At 43.4% G+C, this 20777-nt stretch overlaps 1 protein-coding gene across 8 annotated transcripts in view; it reads right to left on the bottom strand.

The window, feature by feature from the left end:
- The window catches only part of TMEM94 (transmembrane protein 94), a 52382-nt gene that overhangs the window by 21255 nt on the left and 10350 nt on the right, over window positions 1-20777 (bottom strand). For 3 of the 8 annotated variants that reach the window (XM_056323223.1, XM_056323220.1, XM_056323229.1), the window contains 9 exons: window positions 10469-10588; window positions 9649-9776; window positions 8927-9063; window positions 8079-8275; window positions 7181-7332; window positions 6668-6770; window positions 6280-6366; window positions 5634-5750; window positions 1786-1842 (listed from right to left, as the gene is read on the bottom strand). In XM_056323223.1, coding sequence (XP_056179198.1) covers window positions 1786-1842; window positions 5634-5750; window positions 6280-6366; window positions 6668-6770; window positions 7181-7332; window positions 8079-8275; window positions 8927-9063; window positions 9649-9776; window positions 10469-10588 — 1098 coding nt within the window. Of the gene's footprint in view, window positions 1-1785; window positions 1843-5633; window positions 5751-6279; window positions 6367-6667; window positions 6771-7180; window positions 7333-8078; window positions 8276-8926; window positions 9064-9648; window positions 9777-10468; window positions 10589-13701; window positions 13969-17537; window positions 17652-20777 lie in introns of those variants that run through there. The other 5 variants (XR_008819223.1, XM_056323215.1, XM_056323227.1 and 2 more) reach the window with 4 other exon arrangements.

The following is a 20777-nucleotide window of genomic DNA, read 5'->3' as shown; positions in this document are numbered from 1 at the left end:
AGGAAAAAAGGGATTATGACATTACCTGCTTTCAGGTTCAACAGTGATACACTGTAAAATAAACATCAGTCTCCGTGGGAACCTGTTAACTGATACAGTGCTGATGTTCTCAAGGGAAAGGCATTTCTCCCCCCTTCCAGAGGACGCTAACACAGTCTGATTGTTGAACTGAGAATTCACTGAAACTACCTCTGTCCATCCAAAAACACAGGAAAGAATTCTGAAGTGATTACATTTGGGGTGAATCAGTTGTTACCTCTCAGTATTTTTTTCCCTAAAATAACTCTCATCCCATTGGATTACAGAATTTGAGGCCTTAAGCTTACAATCACCATGCTGCAAATTGGGTAAATGGAGTCACTGTGGTGAGGTGACTTACCCAAGGTTACTTACTGAAGCAGTGACAATGTTGGAAATAAAGCCAACGTGCCCTGACAACTCCATCATTAAAAATGAATTGTAATCAACATGGTAATAAACTGAAAGAAGGGGATATTTTGCAAAATTAAAATGTCAACTTGGCACCCTTCATCTTTCACACAGAAATGTTTCTGAGGGAGCCTGGATGACAGCAATCAATCCAAGCACCAGAGGGGTATGTTTTTCTCTGTGCACTCCTAAAGCCAGCAAAACCAGGTTTGCATTACAGTATTACTTTACTGCTTTTTAACTATTGTTCTAGAATGCTGTCACTGCAGAGCACTTCCCCCAAAGCTCCTTGGATCAAGTTCCTTAGATCCTAAGGGTTAGTACAGGCATGAGCTCAAATGCAAAACAATTATGAGCTATCACCAGGAAGAAAAAAAGGCTCTTACTTAAACCGATTTCTCATAAGCAAAAATGTTACAGAGGTACAAATGGAAAGGAGCAGATCTTTTCAAGGAGGAAGGTCAGCTCAAGTCATTCCCATTTAACACCTGAAAAACATCTCAGCTAAATGATGAACTGGCACAGAAGACAACAAAATATTCAGCAAAGGAAGCATGTGTGTGTGCATCCATGGGCATTCCTCTGTGTGGCTGGGAGCAAGGAGATATGAGTTGATTCTTATAATATCTAGGGATTTGTAATCAATCCTAGAGTCCATCTGCGTCCTGATGGAAAGGGGAATCTTAATGCCAGATTAGACGGAAAAGTGTCTTTCCTCTACCCACCTGTTTAATCTGGATGACGGAATTTATAGAGTGGCCAGATGCAGCTCCTCCCCCAGAAAACGGTCTTCTGAATGTTTATTTGCCCCAGCTTGGAAGCACTAGTAATGTGCTTAAGCTTATTAAGGAGCCTATGAAACAGGATCAGACTTTTAAAAAGTCTGAACACCCCATGATCCCCTCTTCACATTTGGTCTTGCTGCTGACCACCATCCCCTCTGTTCTTTAGTTTTGGCTTGAAGAAGGAGGCCTTTCTGGTACAAGCAAAGTATTTCCCTTCTTTCTGACACGCACCATTAAAAGTTTATTTTACTGCTGGAACAGGAGGACTTGAAAGAGGTACTTTCTCCAGGACAGAGAAAGTTGATTTCAAACCATATTCAGAAAAGCACAGCTGGACTCGGTATCGAAGTCATCTCAATCTCTGGTCAGCGGAGCAGCATTTACATGGGGAGGTGCAGGGAAAAGACATGCAACCTGCATGCATAGCAAATTAAAGCAGCAAATGGGTGACAATGGACAACTGGCACAAGTAAAAAGGGTCTAGGAACAAGCAGGAGATCAGAGAGGGAGGAAAAGGATATAATGAAGTTCTGCAGTGCAGATGGAAGAAAACAATTCATAATAATAGTACCTGAGAAGATACCATCTCTGTGTAGCTGCTGAGAGTGTCCTCTGAAAACTTAGCAAGCTGCAGCAAGAGAAGAGACCAGTTACTATAATTGTGCTCAGAAATGTGTCATGAGGAACATCCTTCCCTAAATACTGTGCCTTCAGGGAAAAGAAAGCAGGAGTCCTGCTCTGTGGGAATCGCTATACCAAGGCAGACCAATAATTCATCAAAGCAATTAAGTCTTTAATGGACTGTCTCCAGCTACAGTGAAGCACAGTCAAGGTGCTTGGTGCTATACATCACAAAAGAACACACAGTCATTATGTAAAAGTCTACAGAGAAAATAGCAGCAATTAGACCCAGAGAAGGCTCTTTCTGGATGGTTATTTTTAGACAGGAAGAGCCAGGGTTGACTGATCTGTTTTTAAGCTATACGGGTCAGTTCAAAGAAGGGAGCTAGAAGAGTGGTTGTAAAAGCAGGTGCCTGGAACACAATGGACACAAAGGAATGAGGTGATATGAAAGGGATGTTGACAGAAAATGAAAAGAAATTATACCAGGGCACCATCATGGGGCGCGTGGAATTACATCGAAAAATCTACTAACTCAAAATTTGTGCATCCAGCACAAAGGAATTCCACAGTAGATGTAATTTTGAAAAACAGTTTAAATTTAAGTATATTAATAAGCATAAGTGAATATGGCAATTACATTTGCAAGTAAATAAAATGACACCCCAAATAATCACACATATATCTGGCACTTCAAAAAGGATCAGTTTAACAAAGCTGAAAAAAGCCAAGACAAATTTGTCAGAAATAATTTAAACTGAGAACTATGAAGAATAATCAGGCAATGTTTAACAATATTTTATTAAGAATTTTAAAAACAACAATCCCATAGGAAGAATAAATAAGTCCAGTTTTGAGTGGAAGTGAAAATAGAAGTAAAAATCAACGAAAGAATAAGAAGAAGCATACCAGTAAGTAATTAAAACCAGTCCACTGCTTGTTGAAGACAGGGAAATTGCAAATGATATTGCAGGCAAGGCAGATGTGTTAAATAAATATTGCTATTCCTTATTCAGTGATATAATCATGCCATATGATAACTATGAAATATTTTCCATTCTAACACTAGCTACTGAAAGTAAATATGATTAAATTAGCAGGTCTGGACAACTTTCTAACTGTTACTGCTGATTTTGCACAAAGCTTGATGCATGGATTAAGTCCCAGTGCAACGGAAGAAAGCTTAATGTGGTGCCAATGCCTAAAAAGGGTAAGGAGAACAAGCCAAGTTACCACAGGACCCCAGACAGACTTTGATTTCAGACAAGAATAATAGAGCAGCTAATATGAGACTCAATTAAAAAAAGAGAAGTTGAATAATACAACCAGTGCCAAACACCACAAGTATATGAGTAATAAATCTCATCAAACTACTGTGATATATTTTTTGACAAAATTACAAATTTGACTGATAAAAGTAATGCTTTTGACACAGACCACTTGGTATTTTGACTTGATGCAAAAAGCTTTACTGGTTTTCTAACAAAAACTAGAGTAATACCAGAGAAATAGGGTCCATATTAAATATATTAGAAATAGACTATCTCCAAAAGGAGCAGAAACTGAGGAATTCTTTGCAATAGGACGTGTCACTAGCTCAATCAGGGACAAATCTGTTTATTTTGTTAATATCCTGAAAGAAGCTTAAAAGACCATTACAGAGACTGTAAACTATATGAAGTTTGGGGCAGGGTCCAATAATAAAAAGAACAGACCACTGTTACAATATAGGTTGCTCGGTAAATAAGCAAAAACATGCATAACAGAGCAATAATTTAAAAACAGGCACAAAAGTAAGGTGGCATACCTAGGAGGAAAAATGAAAGTTGGACTTAGAGGATGAGGACTCTATCTTAGAAAGAAGTAACTGTAGATTATCAGCTGAACAAAACCCAGCCATTTAAAGCAGTGGCTAAAAGACCTAATACAATCCTTTGTTGCACTAATAAGGGAACATAAGAGCAGAAAGTCCAAATTATTCTGAAATTTAGCACAAGCACAACTGTTGCTGGAATATTTATCAGGCTTCAAAGATTCATAATTGTACAGTGATCCTGAAGCACTGGAGAAAACGAAGAGGAAAGCCAAGAGAAAGATTAGAGGGTTGGAAAATATTCTTATAGTCATTCAAGGTGCTTAAACTGTTTACTTAACCAGAGACACAAAAAGGGAATGTGAGTAGCTACAAGAGACCAGAAATTTGATTGATGTGCTCTTAAATCTAGGAGGCAAAAGTTGTAAATGTTCCAAGGGCTGGAAATTGGATACTATAAAAATTACCACTAACATAGAATGCCCATTTTTAGCAGTGAAGGTAAATAATTACTGAAACAACCTATCAAAGGCAGAACAAATGTTTTCAAACCAACATCAAATTCCTTTCTAAGGTGATGCTGCTGTAGTCCAACTGTAGTAATGCAACTTGTGGCAGGGGCTTGTTTGTGTCCTGCAGGATGTCTAACCAGCCACATGGGTCACCTATGGCCTTGAAAAACTGGGAATCAAACAGCTTGAACATGATGGGAGGGGGCAGAAGGTGGACAAGAGTGTCACACAGGCCAAGTGATTGGAGAGGAACAGGGTCTTACCTGCTACATTTTGAACAGAGTAGAGAGAAGGAAGGAGTGAAATAGAGAGGCCATGAGAAGACTGCCCTACTCAAGGGGGAGAATGACCAAGGCACATCACAGGAGTTGTTCTGCAGCAGCAAGGATGGAGGGTCATGTTTGAGATGTCACAGAAAGAGCAGGCTGGACAGAGTGAGTTGCCTGGACAAGGAAAAGGAAAAGACAGGAAAGAACACAAGGAAGGTGCACATATGAGTGACACGGCAAATGGGTATGTTGAGAATGATGAAGCAGGGAAGCCAAGGGGCTCTGGCTTTTCACAACGAAACAACAAAGTGTGAAGGGAAAGAGGAAGTTCCAAAGACAGAAACCAAGTAATGCTGAGAATGGGCGGGAAAGGTAAAGTGGCGAAAACACTGAAAAGAGATGGTAAAGGTGCAAATGCCACTGAGGGAGGTAACCTGTCCTCCCTCCCAGAACACAGGCAGCTTTAGTCATGTACAACCTATAAGAAAAAGAACAGAAAATGCAGACCCAGGGACACAGAGGTTAAAGGGCAAAAAGGAGAGAGAGAAACTCTGTCCAAGTACAGGCACGACAGAAGTCAGCACAGAAGACAAACATAGCACAGCGCATCTCACCAACACTGCCACCAAGAGAGAACAAGAGACACCCATCAGCTCATCCACTTCAGGACCACACACCCATCAGACTACCAAACTCCACTCCCCAAATCAGCACAACCACCAGCAGTTCCTCTTACCCCCTGACCTACTGCAAAGGCCATGCCGGCACACAAAGCCCCAGAGCCTCAGGAAAGGGCTGTTCAGCCCACACATTAAAACGGGATTGCAGAGGATCTCATGTATCCCATTCCTTCTCAGTGGCTAAATGTTCCCTAGTTATAGCCACCACAGGGCATTTATCTCCATGTTGACCCCTCTGACATTGTATTTAGCTGACAGAAAGCACATGCCTGAAAGAGTTATGGAATCGCTGGAGCTTCCTATCACCTTGAGATAGCTGTAGACAGGTCCAAAAAACTGAAACATCTGTTCAAGAAGAAGTCACACTGTGTTCCAGGTAGAAGGCATAGCTGGGACAAGCAAAGATCCAGCAAACTTTTGCAATTATGTAGACACATCTGCTGTATTCACTGTGCTCAATTCACAGAGCCTTTCCCATCTCCTGCCCTTTTCTCTGTAATGGTTTGATGTGGAGAGATACCTACCAGTGAAGTGGATGAGGCCTTGCTCATCTGGGCCAAGACTCTGGCTTCTCCAAAGGCTGTAGCAAGAATCCACAGGACAGGAAAGAGCAATGGAAGGATGGGTAGGACACCATTCACCTGCAAAAAATTGTAATCATCAGCAAGCACAGAAACAAGAAGCCTGACCTCTCACATGACATCTTTTCACCACAGTGAGAGGATGGGTAAAAGGCAAGGCAGGCAGGGAGGAGACTGCTCCACTGGAAGCAGTGCAACATGGAGAGAAGCACAAGAGAGGAGACACACCCCCCCTTAGGGGTTTGTAACAAAGGAGGCCATGAATAAATTACACCAACTTGTAGCTGTTTTTTCTGCTGAATTTGGCATAAACTCTTACAAGTTTAAAGGCAAAAGATACCATATATATATATATATATACACACACACATACATGGCAAGTAAGAGAGAGCAAACAACATAAAGGGCAGTCTAGGAGGAAAGGCCAGGGTAGGGCTGTTGTCCTGCTCCACTGGGAGCTCCTGGATCCAGCATGCACAAGGGCATGCATAGGATGCTGTCACAGGATGAAGCAAGTTGCTGAAGGAGAGAGTCAGTCTCAGTGGTGGTCTGGGGAGGAGGTGTAGTGGAGTTCAAAGCTCTCCTTTACCTGTAGCTGAAGAAGAGTGTACTGCCAAGAAGCAATTCCAGGAGCTTTGAAAATGAAGCGCACAGCATTGGTGATCAGGAAGCCAGCCTGCAATTCAGAGATGACACTGTCAGCTAACTACTAGTACTTGCAGGGAAGGAGTTTTCACTGCCTGGTAACATTCTCAGTCCTGGGAAAGTCTGGAAGTTATACTTGGTCTGCTGCTGCACTTCCTTCTTCCACTCTCATGGCTCAGCATCTTTGCTTCGCTGAACTACCCAAGGTACACACAGAGCCAGCTGCATGAGTTAGAGCATAGCCACAGTTTCCTGTTGATGGCTGCAAATTCTCCACCTTTATTGACAAAACATGGCTATATTCAACAACAAAGCCTTGAAATGAGACCTACCAGTACTATAGGGACAGCGTATTTCAGCATCACAGACTGTACAGTGAATCTCTCATTATCCAGGGCTGTCACAGGACGTGACAAAGCCATTTCCAGACACCACCTAAAAAATGGAAAAGAGTTTGAGATTCAGCAACCAAGACCCAACCCTGCACTTTCCTCAGATATAAACCTCTCAGCAGACCTGACTGGAAACTCAGTATTGCTGGTTACATCAAATGCATGAAATCTGTGACCTCCCTGCATTGTTCAAATTTAGTTGGATAGTAATGAGCTGAACAGTAACACTTAGCATGTATGTAGTTTTATCCATTAGCCTAATCTACCAGTTAAGGAGGACAACTGAAGACAGACACTAACAGACTTACAGCATTCCCAGGTAATAAAGAAAACACAGTACAGCATATTTGAAAACTCCTGTCCTGGACTGGTAGGTCTCATTCTTTGCCTATACAAGGCAGCAACAAGGACATAGACAAGTCGTGCAGACATCGTGCACTGTATTTAACCCACCTGACATTATCTATTGTTGGTGTCTTCAAGACACGGAAGAGACGATACAGCTGAGGGTTCTGAGGTCCCTTTTTCACTTCTCCCCTTGGGGAGGGTGGAGGTGAGAAAGGTGGAAACAGATCTCCTGGCTCCAGAACTATGTGCTCATCATCCTAGAAAAAAGGTCAGAAAGCTCAAAGGCTGCAGTCAGGGCCTCGGTGGAATCCTGCTGCAAGGGACTGGAGGTTTAGTCCAGCAGGATCCCTCCCTGTGACATATTTGTCACAGTTCCCTCTCTCAGCTTTCAAAGCAAAATGAAATATTTGTGTTCAAGCACATCAGGCTATTTCATGAAAATTGGCATTTGGAATGAAAGTTACGATAAAAACCAACAAAGGTAAACTTCAAGCTTTAAACTTCTTCCAATCTTCTTCAAGCAACAAATTGTTTGCATAAATCTTGTAATTGATTTGTTAATTTAATTCTAACCCAGGTATTTTATATTATCTTCTTTTATAATGAATCAGTAGTAAGGAGAAGATCAAAGCAGGCAAACTATTTATCCACATAAAAAACCAGGATGAAGTAGGGGGGTTGTATGTCATATCCTCCTACTAGATAGATTCATTCCACTTATATTTAGTAGCACATTACAATTTCTCCTCGACCTGGAAGAGATTGAAATATGGTGCTTTGGTATCACATTAGTGTCTCATGTCCATTGGGTCTGAGAGTTCATAGAGAAGATGCAGTCTGTCTAACAAAGCACCGTCCTTGACTAAACTGGAATTTGAAGCTACTTTCAAGGTCAGAAGAAATCAAACACTCCAATACCCTGTACACTGGGAATTAGAGTATTAGCAAGAAAATCCTGGGAAATATATTGTTACAGGCCAGGGAAACAAGACAAACAAGTTACCTTAATCCCTCTCAGAGAAGCAAATGACTCCTGGCCTGGCCTCAAAGCAACGACATCTCCTTCTACTAACAGGCTCACAGGCAGGTTGACAAGATGACCATCCCTGTAGGCCCAATGAAGGGACCAGGATGGGGCGTAAGGCATGTGAAGGTCAGGGTACATGGAGTCTGGCCAGTTCACCTCTTTGCCAAGTGTATCTGAAAGCACAAAGTGTGAAAAAATTAAATGATAACAAATCATACATCAATTTACATCCTGTAACGGCTATAGGTCCTCCAGTCCATTTCCATGCTCTTTTACCATGCCTCTCGTTCTCCTTGATGCTTTTCCCCTCTCTCTCCACCCAGTATTAACAATAAAACATAGTAATTTTGTAACCTTAGATAGATACTTGTACAATGGAAAAGCTAAAGGCTGTCCTTAAAACTGCCACACTGAAATGAACTGCCTCCTCAGGTTCAAAAGCCCCCATTGAGACAATGTTCATGCACAGCATGATTTATTTCCTCCTGTTCCATGTTGTGGTACAACCCTATGTATTCCTCTCTCATCATCTGCTGCAAGGCAGATATTTTTGTAAGATACTGAGGATTCTAATTACTCCATAGCACAGACATAACAGACGCCTACCTGATAACACACAGCTTGGAAGCACATGGCCACAAGACAGCTCAAAATAACTGTTCTACAGGACAGGCATGAGTGGGACACAATTCTCACCACCTGTTTCTGTGCTACATAGGGGAAGGTAGCAAGCTCAATTAGTAGCATATGTGATCAGGTTTGGAGAAAAATCTAATGGGAGGAAAACACAAATGCAAGTGAGAGACAGATGAATGGGACCTCACCATTTATCTTATCAATGATTGTCTGAAGTCTCCTCTCCACCTCTCTGCACTTCAGCCTCTCCTGACGCCCAATCATGAAGAGATCCAAAAGGAGAAGGAGGAAGAGTGCCAGTGCATTAACTATCTCAGCACCTTGGCTTTGCATAGCAAAACAGAAGAAAAAGCAGATGAGGTTTGAGTAAATGAGTAGAATACACTGCCAGCCACCCACAGAGATAAATGCACACCTGCTCAGTTGTTTATTCCTACATCCCACAGACTTATGGCTAAATAAGAAAAGCATGCTTTAGAATAATGCCACCAGAGAGGTCTGAAGGACCCATCTCAACTGAAAAATACCCCTACAAACAGGGTCAAGACATGCTATGGCACATGTGACAGCACAGTAACTTCTCCTATGAGCCACTAACTTCTCCAGTTTCAACATCCTTCCTAATTATGATAATGCTTTAGTATTTGTCAAGATCTAGGAATGCTGTAGGAAAAAAATAATCTCAATCTGTCCATAGGATTGTCTCTATGGGTCTATCAGAAGTAGAATTATGTTGGCTGAAGTTTTGTGAAACAGGCTGATAGGGACAGAATTACCAGTGTGAGTACACTAGTGTCTAGATGTCTAGACAGAATGAGGGATAACACTGTTATGTCAGCCACTCACAGTGTCGCGATGATATAAAACTACCAACTCGCTTCAGTTAACCAGCATAGGATGTTTTGCTTACCTCCCCTGTGGCTGGCTCCCATAGCAGCACAGCAGCAACAGCACTGCCAGAAGCATCAGAGATGCACCAGGCCAGTGGAAACAGGAGCAACGGTTACCATGGTACAGAAAACTGCTCCTCCAAGCCTCCTACAAAAGGAGAGCAGCTGACAGTCAGCATTCATGAAATACAGAGCCAGATATTTGAAAAAGCAGAGTGAGAAAGGGAAGGCAGCAGGTGACACCCCAGGGTGAACACAACTTTGTAAAACCCCTGAACATGACACAGAGCCCCACAGGTCAGTTATGCGAATGCTGCAGCACTAGCAGTTGCTCAGCTGGTGAGTTTGGGTGAACACTCTCTGCTTTACTCTTGCTTGGAAGAATGAAAAGGCTTCTGTGCCAGGCTGCCCCATTGTCACTAACCAAGCGAGGAGCACTTTTAACATTTCAGTACTGTGCACAAACACTAGCGCTTTGTATTCAACACACATGCCAGACAAACATGGTGGACAAGGGGAGACTGTTGAGCTTCAGAGCTTTTTCTCTCCACTTGATATGGACCCCCTCGGCACACTGCCATCAGTGACTCTTGACATCCTTAGATCCTTCCCAGGTGAAGCTAAGCTCCTGTAGGGCTACAGTACCCAGGAAAGAAGTGCTGAGAGAAACATACCCTTAAATAGATTTCTTGCTTTGTTCCCAAGGACTTTAGCAGTTCTACACCGAGACACTCTGCAGCAGCAGTCTGGGAGGGAATGCAGCCAACTTTTGTTTAATCTTCAGCTTTACTTTGAGAAGGAGAGACTGAGTGCCCAACTTTGCGCTGTTTGGTGACTCACCTTCCACGAAGTCACTTTTTTCCGTTCCTTCTGATGCCCCTCCAACAGTGTGGACAACTGGTCTCTCAGGATCGTGAGGGCTTTCTTCGTGGTAAGGCCCAAACTTGAAGTCATGTCATCCTGCGATGCCAGAGAAACAAACTGTTTAGGGCTTGCCTATTTTCTTTTTAGGCTTTTTCATGGTGGCTGACTGAGCACCCTACTGAGAACGCCCTGCACTCATCATCACCAGTCTGATCCTGCCGCACTCATCATCACCAGTCTGATTCTCCATTTTTCTGAAATCATCTTCCCTTCTGTGAACTTTAGACTGCTGGCTGGAATTAGAGCACTTAGATAATATCAGGTAAACAAACCGGTCCTGACTGTGCTGGATAAATACTTTATCAAAGCACAATACAAAGTCAGTTCTGCAAAACAAGATTCTAATCAGCAGAGACTGAGGACAATACAATGGAAGGCTGCTCAGCTCCAAGGTTATGGAGGCTTGAACCGGTATCAGCTTGTAGAGACAAAACAACACAGCTGTTATGGTATATGGCAGAATTTTAATGATACAGGATAGATTTTGCTAACAGTAATAACATGCAAGTAGTAGAATATTTGCAATTCTAAATAAGAGTGGTTCAATTTCCACAACTACTGGTTACGAATGTTTGGTTAGGAATCCTGTCTCTGTGGCTACTTTGACGCAGAAGCCCCCAGATTTAAGTGCTAGGCCATGGATCAGTTCAGGAGGAGACACGACTCCAGCATCAACTCCTCCTTTTACAGGAGAAATCACTAGTTTTAAAGCGCTGAACTATACAAACATATGAGGGAGGCATTTAGACTTGAAGGAAGCCCACGCTGTCCAGAGCACTGATCCCTCACTAGTCAGCAAAGAGGTGGCAGCCTGAAAAGATGCAATCCAAGAGCATACCATGTGGAAAACACTGCTATAAGATGCTGATAACAAGGAAGGGGGGTAAGTGCTTGCATTTCTGGGGCAAGAACACAAGCACTTTCTTTCAAATCACAGAGGCTGCTGCGAGGTACTGTGGGTACCAGATCACCAAAAGCAAATCAACAAGGAAGAGCTGGCATGTGTCCGTGAGTGGGCTACTGCAGGTATCAGGGAGCTGGTCTATAAAAGTTCTCATTTGCACTTCATGTTTTAATACAAACACCTTGAGCGTGTACAGCATATAGGATATCCTGCACATCAGAAATGTTCAGGTGTATCATACTGTTTACAGAGTGCAGAACTACTGAACACAAAGCAGGCAGGAAGCTTCCCCCTCCCATCCCCACCAGCATGACACAGCCCAGCAAACACAGCTTAGGCAGGAGCTGCAGCTCTTCCTGCTATTGCGGTCACCAGCTCTTCCCAGCCTCGCCAAACCCACCGTGCTCTCACACTGCAGCAGCTCTGCTCTTCAGGAGCTGCGTGCATGCACCCAGCTCTGCAAGTGCAGCTCAGCTGGGATCTGCACTTTTCTTGTTCCTTAACTGAGTGGTTTCGTGATGAACATTTACTGGAAACCAATCTCAGACTTTAGACTCATTTGCATTGATGGTCCAATCCAAAAGTGTAACGTAAGCATCAAGGAACAGCAGATAGATGCTCTTTAAACTACCATCTACCACACACACATGCTCCCCACCTATCAGTGACAACCTGAAACAGCAAATTCTGGCCAGGCAGAGTCTAGCAATACTGCTTTAGCTGTACTTTTACGGAACTAAAAATAATCCTGCTGTAGTTTTCATTCTCTGTGTCAGTTTTAGGAATAGAGGAAGCAGTTCTGTGTTGTTCTTGGAAGCAGCCCAGGTAACATCAGCAGAGGACTAAACATAGGAGTCTCAAAGACTCCCAGAGGAGAAGATGGCAGGCAGCGTAGCTGGCAACAGACATGCTGCTGCACCACAGGAGTGCTGTAAACAGGAGTGCCTGAGAGCAGCACGGAACAAACGACAATAAGGTTCCTCTCCACTGACTACTGGCTGTTTGGGGCATAGCAAAGCACCCACAAAAACACTCATCCCTACCAACACAGGGAAAGCTGACAGATAAATAAAAGATGCAGAATGAAAGGCAGCAATAGTAATACTTTAACTGAAAAGCAAAGTCTGCTTAGACACCAAGCTGGTTCCAGCAGATACATCAAGAGCTACAGAAGAAATGAGAGGGAATTTGCACTTAATGCAGATACATAATACAACATCTAGTACAGTCACGCACTGCCTGAAAAAAGAAAGCGCCACATCACAGCAGGCAGCAAGCAGAAAAAGGCAGCAAATCCAGAGGTTAATCAAAAAGGTTCCTGAAATACCTGTACACCTGCTCCACTCTTTACACAGGAGTTACTGGTTTGCTGTAGTACCAACCAAGGTAAGGGCAGCCACAAAGAAAGGTGGCTGTAGCAGGTGAGACAGGACAAGTGCAGAGTGCGGCAGGGTTGGGGAAGAACAGCAGGAAGGGCAGGGATTGTTAGACACCCATTCTGACACTTAAAACACGGAGTAATCGGCAAAGCAGGCAGAGCCAGCCTGGTAAACAAACACTGTAATAATGTGAGAGGCTGCCTGTGGTGACTCAGATAACCTACTGCTGGTGAGCATCAAGGGAAAGCGCTTGGAACACAGGAACGAAAGGGACAGGCAAGAAGAGCCACTCTAAGCTCCTAGCAAGGGGCAGCTCTAGGTTTTCTCAACAAGAGCTGCCCTGCTAAGTCATCAACTGCTAATGAGGCATTTTTCAAATGCCTTAAAGTAAACCTTTGTATATGGCAAACCTAGGTGCTTTTAAGCTGTCCCAGAGGGATCTTTCCAGCCTTTCATCAGCTGCAAGTGCTCTTCCTGACAAAAAACAGGAGGTGAGCACCCCAGGGTGATGAAGCCATCCACAGGAGGTGTCAGTTCATTAATAAACCCCTCAACATTCACATCTCTGCTTCAAAAAGTTGCGTTCAAAGAGTAATCTGCTAATTTTCAGGTCAAAACTAAACCAGCACGCTGCCTTAGCATAGGGTTTCCTCTGAAGAAAAAAAATAAAAGAAAAAAGAAAAAACGGACAGTAAATTCCAGGTTACTGTAAAAGCAAACCCTCATGGTATCAGGAGGCATTTTAAAAGGCTATATTTTCCTTTTGCCCATGCCTAAAGGGAAGAAGTCCTGAGGAGAAAATGAACAGTTGCTTCCTCCTTCGCCCCGAGAGGCTGCAGAGCATGCGAACCTCTAAGTGCACTTACGGCTCCTCTGGAGTTGACCCCTGCCCTGGCTATCAGAGCCTTAGTCCGAGAGGCATGACTGAAGCCAGGTAAACATGGGATGATTGCAACCCTCTGCCTTGGATGATACCGCGGCTCTCCAGAGTTGTTACCTGCAGGATGGCTGTTAAGGAAAATCACCCAGCAAGGGAGACGTTTTTTGTGAATGTCATTTTATTTTCTAGAGGGAATGAATGTGCTGAGGTGTGGACTTGATGGGAAGATGAAAAGATGTGTGAATTTCTCCACTTTCAATAAATATTCTACATGTTAAATCACTGCTTAGTTTGCCTGCAAACATTAGGGAAAAGGAACATGAGCTAGTAATGTTAGTTCTGAGACTAATGCTAGTTCTGAGACCTAGTAAATGCCCAGATTTAGGAGTTGGTTTGGCTCTTCAGGAAGGAGACAAGGAGTAGCTCAAAGCCAGGAGACAAGGAGCCACAGAATTTGTAGACTTTTCTTTGCCTTATCCTCTCAGGTCACCTTCCATAATTTGGCAGGTGGAAATCAGTTTGCCAATACCCAATGATCCTGGAGTTTGTTTAAATCTGTAGCCTTCCCTAGCTCACAGCAAAAAGGTTTCCTTTGCCTTCCTCATGGGTTGCAAGAGTGTTTTCAGACTGAAAGGTAGGAAGAAGAGTGGTTATCGTCTGATTTTTCCTCTCACAATGTGGAGTTCTTCCCAAGCATCACCACGTATTCATGTTTGCTTCCTGCAGCCCACCTTCATCCTCACACAAAATTACCACTTGCTCCTGATCCCTCCTCCTAAAATGCCCATCCTGTTATTTTACACATAGAATCGTTCAAAAATATCTTAAGCAGTTTATCAACTATTCTCATACTCTCTGCTATCCAATCAAAAACAGATGTCTTGCTCCTTCCTTCAAGACGAACAAACAAGCGGATGTCAGAATGTATACAGGTGAGAAATGGACACAAAGTATTAGTATAATTAAGTCCTCTTATATTTTCATACAGCCATTACACACCCATAGTAGCATATTTATTTGTTGTACCAGTAAATGTTGATCTAATATGTGGTGTTGCATCACATGTGCCAAACAGTTTTTTAAATAATACTTAAGCACAAATACATTGTTTGCTTTACAGAGCAAAGTGAGTTGAATCATCCTCTGTCCTCTGTGGATTCATCCTCTTGCAGAATACAGGCTTCTCACCAAGACTGCCGTACGCTTGAATGTAACTGCCTTTACAAAGATTGTTTAAACAAATAAGGAGATAGAAAACAGGAAATTTGCTAGAAGCTTCAGTTTTCATAGACCGCAGATCCACCCCGCAGATTCAGAGTGGTATGGAAAACCCCTACAAGGCAGCTGTCAGATTGTTTCCCTCTTTCCAAGCCGTACATACTAGGCCCCTTTTTTAACACTTCTGCTCAATTGCTTTTCAGATTTAAACAGTCGGAGGTGGGAAACCGGGCAGCAGAATGCTCTTCCTTTTTCTGAGAGCTATTTTGCATTCCTTAGCAGAAAAAGAAGGCAGTTTTTAATTTAACAATGACATTTTGCAGGCTATTAATCTACTTCAGGGATTACACCTCCTGAAACATAAGCATTATTCAGTTTCAAAAACACATGAGAAGGAGTAACTCCACGAGATATATTTGCATTTAGTACAGTAAGTCAGATTCTTGCTTAGGATAAGGCATATGACACACGGTGAGGTTTTTTGAGTCTTATCAGAGAGGATGGCAGACATGCACACAACAGCACGCAGTTTCTTGGGGCAACATCTCCTACAGCAGGCTAGGGCTAGAGAGGGATTTATTCTTGTTCTAAAGCAAATCGTACGTCAGTACGGTACAGCTCTGTCCAACTGCACCTGCTGAGTGAGTGCCCAGACTACCTGAAATGGCACATCCGTGCTACAGAATGATACAGGTGTAGCCAGCAAAGACAATGCACAGGCCACTCTGGGCAAAATCATCCCTTTACTACCTACATCCTTGGGTGCAATCATACTTTTTGTCTTTCTAAGTGCTCAAGTGGTTACTTTTCAAAAGAGGTCTGGTCCCTGACTCCTAGCAAGAGTGCTTTTCTAGTTATCCAGGCTACATGAAGCCTCCACCCTGAGATTTCTGCTCCACAGGATGATCTTTTGATGAAGACTCTGGACTAACTGTCAGGACAGCTGGATTCTGCTCTTCCTTCTGCCACAGTTTTCTGCATGACAGTGTGAAAATTGGATGCTCCTCTGCACCTTAGTTTCTCATCTCTATAATGGGACCACCAGCTGTAGTTATTGTGAAGATTATAATGTTCACCAACCCACCTGAACACTAGTGGAAAGCACAGAAAACAGAAATACACATTGATACCAACACGATTCAGGCCACCCCATCAAGCAGCTCATGGCTCTGTGGGGACCACTGCCTTTAAAACTGGACATGCTGGGAAAGGTACCAGAAAACACGACAAACACAGCTATTAAACTTGGTTTAAATGCCACCTGACATGAGCTTGGCAGTCACAGCTTAGCTGCTGGTGGTCTCAAATCAAATGAAACAAGCAAAGTCTTCAGCACAGCAGTGCCCAAATTAATGGACAGAGCAATAGTCAACAACTGCCTCCTTCCTCCACCTGCAGCAACAGTATGAAAGGCAGGCCAGAACTCTCTGTGTCCCCAGTTTGGTAACTGGTTGCCTGTGAGGGCTCCAGTGTGAACGCTGGCTTTGAGGCTCCTCACAGCCCATTGCTAACAGGGCCTGCAGACTTACACTGCAAAGAGACACAGCTGCAGGAACAGAGATCTCTGAGATATCTGCCCAATGCAATGCTAATCAGCCATCTGAATCACCACTGCATTTTGGTGTAAACAGAGTCCATTTTAATCCAGACAATGACATTTACATTTTATGCCCTCCATAAAGCACACAGTAAGATGCCAACAGGCACGATCAACCTTTCTACATAGGTAATACAAAGCCCAGTGCTCTGCTTCTCCCTCAGCTAGTAGCAGCTCAACAGCAGAGAGGCAACCACTCCCCAGGTAACAGCCCAGTTTTGAATTGTACATTCCTCGGTCTGTCTCTTTGGTCCTGTTTAGAGCAGCAAATCCCCAACCATAGTTATCTGCCCCACTAGGCTGCTGGCAGGATGAGGTAGTGTTTATGCAGTGCTTTGAAGCTCACCTGCTCTACGCAGTTATCAAGCTTTAATCAGTGTAATTTATTCGGTTACATTATTCCTCCAAGTTCACAGAGCAGTTAGGGGTCCGTATTTATTCTGGCTTCAACACACAGCACCCTGCTTTATGCCAATGCAGAGCTTACTCCAGGGGTTGCTAATCCCCTCCCAGAGGCCAGCAATGCTCAGAAATCCCCAGAACTTTACCACACCTTTCATCCCCCCATTAGCTTCCTTCCTATCGTCTGAGCTGAACACTTTAGGGACTAAAACTATGATACAACCTAGCAGGTGGACTGCGAGACATATTCCAAAGGGGTAAGGAGGTTCAACAGCCACAGCTCAAAGCCCATAGAAGAAACAGACAAATTTAAGTCATGAGGCAGAGGGGCAGCAAAGCAGGAGTCATCAGCTAAAATCACGTTTGGCCCCTCCTGTTGGTTCCAGGGTTAAACCTGCAGTTTAAAATAGAGCTTCTTTCCCCATCACCTCCAACATTAAGCCATTCCCTAGCTAAAATCATCATTCACTGCTTCATGTCCTGCCATAACCTCTTTCCCCAAAACCTCAAAGCTCTTCACAAGCCACCACATCAGGCAGGATGCAGGCTGGGGACAGAGACAGGAAAGCCATTTTGAATTTAAATGTTAAGGGAGAGAAACTTACTTTGCGGCATTTGCCTTGGTGGGGGATCCAGAGATCAGACTGCTTGAAGAGCATCTGGGCTAAATTCCTGCACCACTTCCCCAGCAACTTGCACTGCTGCTGCCCTCCAAAAATGAGAGAGCAAAGAGGGAGAGAGAGCAAGACTGTGCAGAGCCCAGCGCTGCAGAGAATGAGACAGAAGCAGCAGAGTGAAGCACCAGTCTGCTGATTAATTCAGCCTGTTTCCAGTCACGCTGCAGATCCAGCAAGGAGGCGGTGGATGGGGGTGGGGGATGAGGTTGAGAAAGGGCGGAAAAAAGGCCAAGAGAGAAGAAAGTTTGCCCAGGATAGCACCAGATGTCTGTAAGAATGGTTCAATTCATCAGATGGAGCCGACAGAGCCAGAATCCCTAGGTTCCCTGACTGTAGAGATGCATATGCATGCACAGTAAGGGTTTATGCTGACAGAGAGAGGTCTTTGGGAAAGCAGATGGCAAATCAGACAGGACAAAGTATTATAAAACATACTACAGGGGAAGGAACACCTGAGCAGGCAATGAAAAAGACTAGACTGAGACAGCGAGACCCAGGAATACTGACTCCCCTACATAAATCTAGGAGAGTCTTCCAGAGAACTCCACAGCTTTGGATTCAAGCTCAATTTAAAAATACAAGCATTTGCTATTTAAACAAGTTGAGATGGTTATAGGTCCAGTCTGAAGTGTTCCCTCCCTCTTCTCTTGTTGACAGAGAAAGCAGCAAAAGCCCCTCTCAGCTTCCAATATTCATACTTACTGAGCCACACAACCTAAACCAAATGGTGCACATAAATTCTTCATAGCCATGCACCATGCCTGGGGCTCCCCATTTACCGATGATGCCTAGGCAGTGGCACAGAGCAAGCAAAGGATTAGTGTAGACAGGGAAGGGCTGGGTAGAACAAGTAATGGGATAAAAAGGCCTTTGGAGGTGAAGAAGGAATGAGCCTTCTCTCTCATTCTCATCCTTTACAAGAACACTTCCTTCTCATTGTTGGAGGGAAGCACCTTCCTAAGTGGGTTTTTATATAGCTTCTACTTCAGTGCTGTCCTAATTCTATCTGGGGCTTCCCAATTCTGCAGAGCAATCACTAAACCAATTACTTCCATTCCATGTAGAAAGGGGTAAAGAACTGGCCCAGCCAAGAACCATGTCAATAGCTTGCCAAGGATTACAGCTGCTGGTGCAGAATGGAACAGACAGGCACTGCAAAGGCTTCCAGTCTCAGCGTATTATGTAGCTTTGAAAACCATGTACAGGTGTGAGGACTTGCTTACCCTCCCTGCCCAAGCTTTTCACTTCTTCTCCTTCCCCGACATTCAAATGCCTGAATAGGCACAGCCCATATTCTGTGTTTAAAGCCAGAAGTGCAGAGATTAAGAGGTCTTGATATTTACAATAAACCTGACACAGGGTCTGGTTATTACCTCTGTGTTGGCGCTGAGTTATACATCGGTATGTAATCTCACTAAGTTCTCACAGCCAAAGCTGAATGGAAGCAGACATTGCATTTAATGTAACTTCAGGAAAAAGCAAGGGGAGAAAGAGGCAAGACATCCCTCATCCTTCTGTAGGGCATTTTGTTTCCTAGACAACAATTCTAAAGCACAGAGAGGAACAAAATGTCCTAACAGCACAATTTTTCCTTCCTTCCTCTTTTCCTGCTAAGAAACTACTCACCTACTCACTTCAACACAACGAAAAAAGTAAGGAGAAAAAAAGAAAGGATCAACAACAACAACATGGGCTAAGAATGGACAAACCCTCCTCACACAACATACATGTAACACCCGCAACTTATCATAGTGCTTGCTGATCCGTTTCCCACGGCTCTGAACCTTCTGGAGACTCAAATGAATGTGAATAAAACAACTTGCTTGTGACAGTGCAATACCAGAAATAACCCTTGTGCTTCATGCAGTTAAGAGGTCCCAACACAACTTTCTTCCAGCTCAAAACCTTCAGCTTTAGTCGTGAACACAAACAGAAATGGATCAAATTGCCTCTTGTTTACCCCACTGTTGAGAGACCTTGCTCTGAAGTGTTTTGTGTAGGGCAGTGATTTGTACTATGTACCTTCCTTCTGATATGAGCTGGTATCATAAACTGCATCTGGACGCACATTTGTGCATTAAGTAACAGGATGGAAGAGCAGAAGCTGTAAATTTGAGATCTGAAGATAAAACTGTGGCTTGAAATAAAAGGCTGAGTATGAAGGCAGGGACTAAGACCCATAAAAAAACTGCAGCATAGATGAGAGATGCCTGTGAAAAAAGGATCAGTTTGCAAAAGAGCCCTTGGAAGAAGAGTGAGGTTTTAGAAAACAGCAGGGAATAAAAACAGAGATACAGTTACTGGCAAGATGAGAAGAGGCAAAGGACTTGGGCTACTTTTCAGTCCAAAGGTAGGACTGTAGCTCTTGTCAGGCTTCCTGGAACAAAATAGCTCAGGATCAACAGTGCTATAGCCGGAGTACAAGCACAGGCTCCCTGAATACATTTCCGGGCTCTGGCCAGGAGGCATGGTGCTGTGTCCAGGCTGCAGCAATTACACTGGGATAATACAGCTCAGTTGTTATTGGTAACTGTGGAATGGATGATGTCAATAATTTTTAATAGTTGTGTTGCTGCAAATACAGCCTACATCTAAAGTAATTCCAACTCATGAGCCTCACTCACACTGTCCTGTGGCAATCAATGCTCCTGTCTTTCTTGGTATATGCTGAGTGGGTTTTAGAGTGGAGATTCTGGCACCTTTCACAAGTATTAAATTCACTTCAGAAATACACAGAAAATTAAAAAGTCAGGAGAACAGGGGAAAGAACAAGATACCAGCACACTTAATTTAAGAAGGTTTTGGCACTGCTCCTAAAATACTCTCTGCCTTTCTCTGCAATGTCTGGCTTCTGGCAAAAAATTGGAAGGTGGCCTACATTACACCTGACAAACTGTGATCCTCAGCCATCTCTGACAACGGAACTGTATTAGCTGACTGGAGCCAAAGGACAAGTCTCTCATCATCTGAGTGACAGATGTCTGTGCTGCAGCAGCTCTCTGAGCATGTCTTCTGTTCCAGGAGTGCTAACTCTTCATCACACATATATATTAGAGCAAAGAGATTGCTTTCAACTAGGTTTGGGACTGTTGTATTCACTTGGGTTCATTTTATTTTTAGCATTTTAAACTAAACCTAGCACATCAAATTTAGTACTGAAGTTATATA

The sequence above is a fragment of the Falco biarmicus genome, chromosome 1 (assembly GCF_023638135.1).
Source record: "Falco biarmicus isolate bFalBia1 chromosome 1, bFalBia1.pri, whole genome shotgun sequence".
Taxonomy (NCBI): domain Eukaryota; kingdom Metazoa; phylum Chordata; class Aves; order Falconiformes; family Falconidae; genus Falco; species Falco biarmicus.
This window is presented reverse-complemented; position numbering and strand designations above follow the sequence as displayed.